General features: G+C 38.6%; 1 protein-coding gene across 1 annotated transcript; it reads left to right on the forward strand.

Moving 5' to 3' along the window:
- Positions 1-276: 276 nt before the first annotated feature.
- On the forward strand, positions 277-5,009 carry RPS25 (ribosomal protein S25). Its single transcript, XM_063437090.1, has 5 exons — positions 277-376; positions 1,496-1,591; positions 1,951-2,134; positions 3,416-3,514; positions 4,968-5,009. The coding sequence occupies exons 1-4, from the start codon at positions 374-376 to the stop codon at positions 3,508-3,510; spliced, it is 378 nt and encodes a 125-aa protein (XP_063293160.1). The 5' UTR covers positions 277-373; the 3' UTR covers positions 3,511-3,514; positions 4,968-5,009.
- Positions 5,010-7,217: the final 2,208 nt, after the last annotated feature.

Consider the following 7,217-nt stretch of genomic DNA (forward strand, 5'->3'; position numbering starts at 1 on the left):
GGGTATACATGTTATACCCAATGTCCACCCATTGTAAAGCGCTGCGGAATTTGACGGCGCTCTATAAATATCATAATAATAATGTATAACAACCAAATTAACAATCAGAAAAGCCCTATATGCATCTTACAACTGCAACTACTTCATTTATTTTTATTTACTAAGTGACAACAATTCATACATTTCAATCAATCTGCGTTCAGTAGGAGTCTGTCACGTGATGCCCCTGGAGCAAAGCATGCCGGGTCATGTAGTTCCCTGGAGCAGAGTTTGTAGTTCAGCTAAGCGGAAGAACCCGCCTCGCACGGGGTTTCCTGGGCTGTGCACACGGGGCATCTTCCTTTCTGTCCGACATCTTTGAAAGAGCAGCAGCATGGTGAGAGTCTGGGGACACCGAATAGCCCCGTGCGGGCACCGGGAGTGGGGGAGGGCCTGCTCTGGGCGCCGGGTGGGAAGCTCAGGCACGTGGGGCTCGATTTACGGCATGAGCGGACCTTTAAATCCCACGTGGAGGGATTTAAACCGGCAGCGATCTGGGCCTGGTGTGCCCGAGCTGTAACCCGGACTGAAGGGATATTGTATGGCCGGTATAGGCACCCAGCAATGCTACTCTACATTGAGGGTCTGAGTGTTAAAATGTATATACAATCTAAAATACACGGTATTTACACAGCTGTCCAGGCTATTATTCAGGAAAGTTTCAATAATTACTTTGAAAAACTTGGCATTTTTAATGGGCCCTATGGGATGGTTTAGGCAATCATTCCATGGAGAATGAGGAATTCTTAAGAATATGGGTACATTGCTGTATCTATATAATGTGCGTGTAAATAAGTTAAATAAAAAAAGAAAATGTCCTTGTAAAGGCTTGCTGTACAAAAAGTTCTGTCTGTGTGACCTGCCCTTTCAATTTGATCGTCACATAAAAACAAAATCCCTACTTAACTACGATTTATGAATGTGGTTATTAACACAAATGCACTAGTGACCTGTATTGAAGGTTTAGCAATGGATGGTATAACGTTACTTGTAAATAGAAAATTATACCCTGTCAATTTTTTTTGTAGAACATTTCATATTTGCTAGTATTGTACAAAAAAAAATCACCCATGCATTTGCTCTTAGTTTTTGGAATTCTATTTAACGATATGCATCCTATATTTCTTAGTATTTTTCATTAAATCCCTTCTACCATTTAAATTTATTTTGTACAGAAGCTTGAATTTTAGATTATTTTGAGCTGTATTTGGTACCGAATAGGTTGAGCTGCAGTGTACATGATGCCTATAGTATCCTAATCCATTTGTTTGAGCTTTTAACTATCTGCATGACTTTGCTTATTTTTTATTTTTTTTCCCCTCAGAGGAACAAACAGGGTTTTTAGTGATACTATTTGAAATGCTTCAAAAGTATTCTAATTTAATGTTACTGGGAATTTTATTGTTTTAATTTCAACATTTTGTCAAGCTTATTAACACTGTATAACTTTATCCAGCCACCTAAAGACGACAAGAAGAAGAAGGATGCGGGCAAGTCCGCCAAGAAGGACAAGGATCCCGTCAACAAGTCTGGGGGCAAGGCCAAGAAGAAGGTAAGTGTCACCATGATTAAAGAGGGAGAAACATAGAATGTGACGGCAGATAAGAACCATTCGGCCCATCTAGTCAGCCCAATTTTCTAAATACTTTCATTAGTCCCTGGCCTTATCTTATAGTTAGGAGATTGCAGCATTTTTTCTTTTTAAATCATAATAGATCCTATTTAAATTGACTTGATGTCTTCATATGGAATATTTTTCTTACAAAATGTGGAAATGTCCCTTCTCTGGATTTAATAAATGTAATTTTGGAGTTTTGGGTGTTATTTCTGTAGTGTTGAATGCAGCACTGCAATTAAGTTACATTAGTAAAAATGACGGCTGCTAAGTGTCTCCTTTCTTCGTTTGAGTAGAAGTGGTCCAAGGGAAAAGTGAGGGACAAGCTGAACAATCTTGTGCTGTTTGACAAGGCTACATATGACAAGCTGTGCAAGGAAGTCCCAAACTACAAGCTCATCACACCTGCCGTGGTGTCTGAGAGGCTGAAGATCAGGGGTTCTCTCGCCAGGGCTGCCCTGCAGGAGCTGCTTAACAAAGGTATGTTTGGCAGAGTAATATGAATGGCTGGGTTGCATACGATGCGAGAGCACACCTACAAATTATTGAACTTTGCATAAATGTGCCAGAAACAAGCCTGTACTTAATGCCTCATCTGGCTTTCAACTAGCTGTGTACAGATATTATGTTCTAATGTTCTACAAATATATATTGGCAGAAAATCTTAACTTTCTTTTGGTATGGGTCTTCTTTTTTTTTTTTTAACCCCTTAAGGACCAAACTTCTGGAATAAAAGGGAATCATGACATGTCACACATGTCATGTGTCCTTAAGGGGTTAAACTGGTGTCAGTAAGTTAAAGGGACACTAGTCACCTGAACAACTTTAGCTTAATGAAGCAGTTTTGGTGTATAGAACATGCCCCTGCAGCCTCACTGCTCAATCCTCTGCCATTTAGGAGTTAAATCCCTTTGTTTATGAACCCTAGTCACACCTCCCTGCATGTGACTTGCACAGCCTTCCATAAACACTTCCTGTAAAGAGAGCCCTATTTAGGCTTTCTTTATTGCAAGTTCTGTTTAAGATTTTCTTATCCCCTGCTATGTTAATAGCTTGCTAGACCCTGCAAGAGCCTCCTGTATGTGATCAAAGTTCAATTTAGAGATTGAGATACAATCTGTTTGAAAGTGAAACCAGTTTTTTTTCATGCAGGCTCTGTCAATCATAGCCAGGGGAGGTGTGGCTAGAGCTGCATAAACAGAAACAAATTGATTTAACTCCTAAATGACAGTGAATTGAGCAGTGAAATTGCAGGGGAATGATCTAAAACTGCATTATTTAGCTAAAGTAATTTAGGTGACTATAGTGTTCCTTTAACCCCTTAAGGACATATGACATGTGTGACATGTCATGATTCCCTTTTATTCCAGAAGTTTAGTCCTTAAGGGGTTAAGCAATATCAGTCTGTTCATATGTTTAAACCGAAACTGGATGAATACGTGCAAAAGCATAATATTCATAGATCTAATTTATAAACTGTGGGGTAACAGCTTCTTGATCCAGTGAGTGACCTTTCATCTTAGTTTGTAGCAAAATTGGGAGCAAATCAAACTGGGTTTTGTTTGCCTTCAACAACAAAAACCTATGTGAGAGGCTGAACTTGATTGGCATGTCTCTTTCCAGCAATGTAACAGATCATAATTAGAAAATTGGCAAAAGTTAAATGTACAATTCTTCTTTAAATATTGTGGAGCAGTTGAAAGTTAATGACATGGGTCACATCTTAAGTATTCAACTCAAGTGGAATTATTCTTTCATTAGGTCTTATCAAACTTGTGTCCAAGCATCGAGCCCAGGTTATTTACACAAGAAATACTAAAGGAGGAGATGCACCCGCAGGGACCGAAGAAGCATAAGCAGGTGTGTGTGCAGGTTGAAGTGGGCAATTGGATAGAATATATAGATGTGTAAGCAAAAATAAATGATATGCTGTATGCCTTCCAGTAAGATCATCCAAAGTTCTACCGTCTTACTGTGTGTAATCAAATTCCTATATGCATTGCTGGAATCATGTGACACTTCTATGTATGTAGATAAAATTGACGCATGCATGAAACCATAGAGATGGCACTCACTAAACCGGGTTGGGGCAAGGTCAATCAGAGTTGCAGAGTTTTCCCCACTCTGTCCGTATAAAGATCCTTCATTCGTGAAATCCCAAAACAGCAGTTCATTTGGAACCCACAAGCAACATTTCAGCCCAAACTCAGGCTTTTCTCAAGCCTCAGATATCTCAATAAAAATACTTTTTTGGGATTTTGAGTGCTGGAACTTTTTGTATTGATGTGAAATGAAAATGGCATGAGGTACCAGAGTATAAAGTAAATACACATTTCAGGAAAACTTAATTTCTGTAGTGCTCTGGAACACTGTAGTTGAGTGCATGTTTCAGTAGTTTGGTATTAATGTTAATAATATATCTTGCTCAATTCTAGAAAATATATTGGAAAGAACAGTTGCATGAAACTTCCTGTCTGTGCCTTTTCATAATGGAGTTGTAATGTTTTGGTGTCAATTGCAATGTATTAAAGAAACTACTTCCATGTGCTTGGTTCAGTAGTTATTTTTATGTGAAATGTGATTTTTCTCCAGGCATTTAAAGGGATTCTGTAGTGTTAGGAATACAGATCTGTATACCAAACACTAGTGCCCTCTGGACCCACCACCCAGCAGATATAGGGTTAATAAAAACACTTTACTGACTCGCCCAATTTCAGCGCCAATATCCCTCGGCACTGGGTCAGCGCTCAAACTCCAGTCATCCAGCGAGGGGGCCTAATGTGCATGTGCTGCTATCGCATTAGGCCCTCACTATAGGAGAGCATTGACTCAATGCTTTCCTATGGGGGTTTCACTGACTCTGCCCACATGCAGTGCATGCGGACATCCAGCGTCGCTTAAGGGACTTGAAGTTCCTTAGCATCCCAGAAGTGTCTCTAGTGGCTGTCTGTTCGTCCGCCACTGGCGCAACAGGCAAAAAGTGGGACAGGGACACTGCACCCAGATCAAGTCAATGAGACTTCTTGGACTTGTAGGCATGTGGCTTTCTACATTAAGCTATTTAACTTAAACTCCCAGAGACATGTGCTATACCTATAAAGCATGTCTTATGAGCATTATGATAAAGATTAACTTTCTAGTCTGCTCTGATTAGAGGTGTAAGAATTGGAAAAAGCAGAAACCTCTTTGTTTTTATGGATAATTTGTATTTGCTAATTGTGGTTATTTTGGTGTATTGCCCTGTCTACTACTGTTCATTATTGAGATATATATGCCAATTTTTAACTTTCCTTTTTTTTTTTTCCTTTTGCAGGACTTGCCAGATACATGTACAAATAAACTGTTCTAAAATAAATCTATTGTGGAGTTTTTTTTGGGGCCAAATTATGGATGTTTGATATTCGCCAAAAAGATTGGCTGTGTACACACCTGATATTGCTAGAAAATAGTTTTCATCAATGTAAATAGTAAGTGTCTAGGTTATGTTATCAATTTGAATAGATGTGGCTTATAGACTCTCTCGTGTTTGTTGGTTTAGTAAGATGGTCACGATACTAGTACTGTTTGAGAACGGTTTCAAGGATCCCTATAGGGTCAGGAACACAAACATGTATTCCTGACCCTATAGTGTTAACACCACCATCCCCCTGGGCCCCTCATAAATATAGCAAAATCTTACTGTATTCAAGCATGAAGCTGTAACTCTGTATGCTGTTAGACTCAGAAAACAGTCAGCTGACATCAGAAGGGGTAGGGTTGCATTCAGCCCAGAGTGCTACTGAGTATGGGTCAGCAAAAAAACCCAAAGAATACATACAAATAGAAAAATCTCAGGCACTTTATCAAGCTTGATAAAGACCTTAACAGGTCGAAACGTTACAATAAATCTGCCTGCATACAATTCGCAGTGAGTGCCTGAGATTTTTCTATTTGTATCATCAGAAGTGGTAGCCTGATCCAATCACAATGCTTCCCCATAGGATTGGCTGAGACTGACATGGAGGCAGATCAGAGGCAGAGCCAGCATGATTCAAACACAGCTCTGGCCAATCAGCATCTCCTCATAGAGATAAATTGAATCAATGAATCTCTGAGGAAAGTTCAGTGTTTGCATGCAGGGATGGAGACAGTGTTTGGATGCATTTTAGGCAGCCATGACCCAGGAAGGATCTCTAACCGCTATCTGAGGAGTGGCCAGTGAAGTTATCACTAGGCTGTAATGTAAACACTGCATTTTCTCTGAAAAGACAGTGTTTACAGCAAAAAGCCTGAAGGTAATGATTCTACTCACCAGAACAAATTCAATAAGCTGTAGTGGTTCTGGTGACTATAGTGTCCCTTTAACCCCTTAAGGACAGAGCTTCGGAAGCTTGTCTTTCACTTTATTACAACGACATTTTTTGCTGTTTGCGTTCAACTGCAATTTGCATTTGACCAATTTATTGCACCGACGCATATTATATACCGTTTTTTAAAGGACAGAAAGGGCTTTAATTTGATGCTATATATATATATATTTTATTATAAAAAAAACAAATGTGCAAAAAAATTTTTTTTTTTTTTTTTTTTTACAGTTTTTGCAATAATAATGTGTGCACAATTAGTGCAGGTTAAGGAAAGTAATTAAAAATAAATTAATTTAGTTGTTCTGATTTACAGAATATATAATGTGTCTGGGATTTTCAGTTTTTTTTGGTAGTACAGGTCACAAAGCACAAGGAGTAAAATAAACTTTTAATGTGGAACGATTTTAGAATTTGGTATGTTTGTCTTGTAAGCTTAATAGCTATAAAAGAAAACAAAATTGCCACACAAGTATATATTTATATAAAGTAGACACCACAGGCTATTTACCTAAGGTTGTTTTGACACTTTCTACGTAGCCATTTACTGCCAACCTCTGCTAAATATTGGAGTAAAATTGTGTTTTTTGGGGGGTTTTCGCACACAAACTTATAACAAAGAACTTCTCATGTGTATTTTGTAAGGTTGGTATGTGCTATTCCTGTACAAAGTTTTATTATGTGTTCAGTTACTTCTGCTGAGTAAAAGGACACCCCCATTGTTATGTCTATGGCACTATTTCGTGAAGCTACAGTGCCATACAGGAGACCTGTCCTTTTCAGTATTCACAGTAGAATTTTGAGAGACGGATTTAATGAGCCTATGCTTCCATTTGGGGTATTATAACAGTTTGACTTTTCAAAAAAAAAAACACAAAGGCCTACCATTTGTAAAAGTAGACACTACAGGGTATATCATAAGGTGCATATTGTGCCTTAGCATGCCCCATTTTCTCACCAATATATGCCAAACTATGTGGTAAAAAATAATTTGGGGCATTTTTTTACATACAGATTGCATTTTTGCTGGGCATTTTGTATATTTCATATGTGCCACTAAGTTCAAAACCCCCAAATTATGCTCAGCTGAGTCTTCTGAGTAAAAATACACCCCCAATGAATGTCTTTGGCACTATTTCGTGAAGCTACGGTGCCATATAGGAGACCAAGCCATATCCGTTTTTACCGAACTTTGAATTTTGACGCTGGGCCTATGCAAT

This window comes from Pelobates fuscus, chromosome 11, assembly GCF_036172605.1.
Source record: "Pelobates fuscus isolate aPelFus1 chromosome 11, aPelFus1.pri, whole genome shotgun sequence".
Classification (NCBI taxonomy): domain Eukaryota; kingdom Metazoa; phylum Chordata; class Amphibia; order Anura; family Pelobatidae; genus Pelobates; species Pelobates fuscus.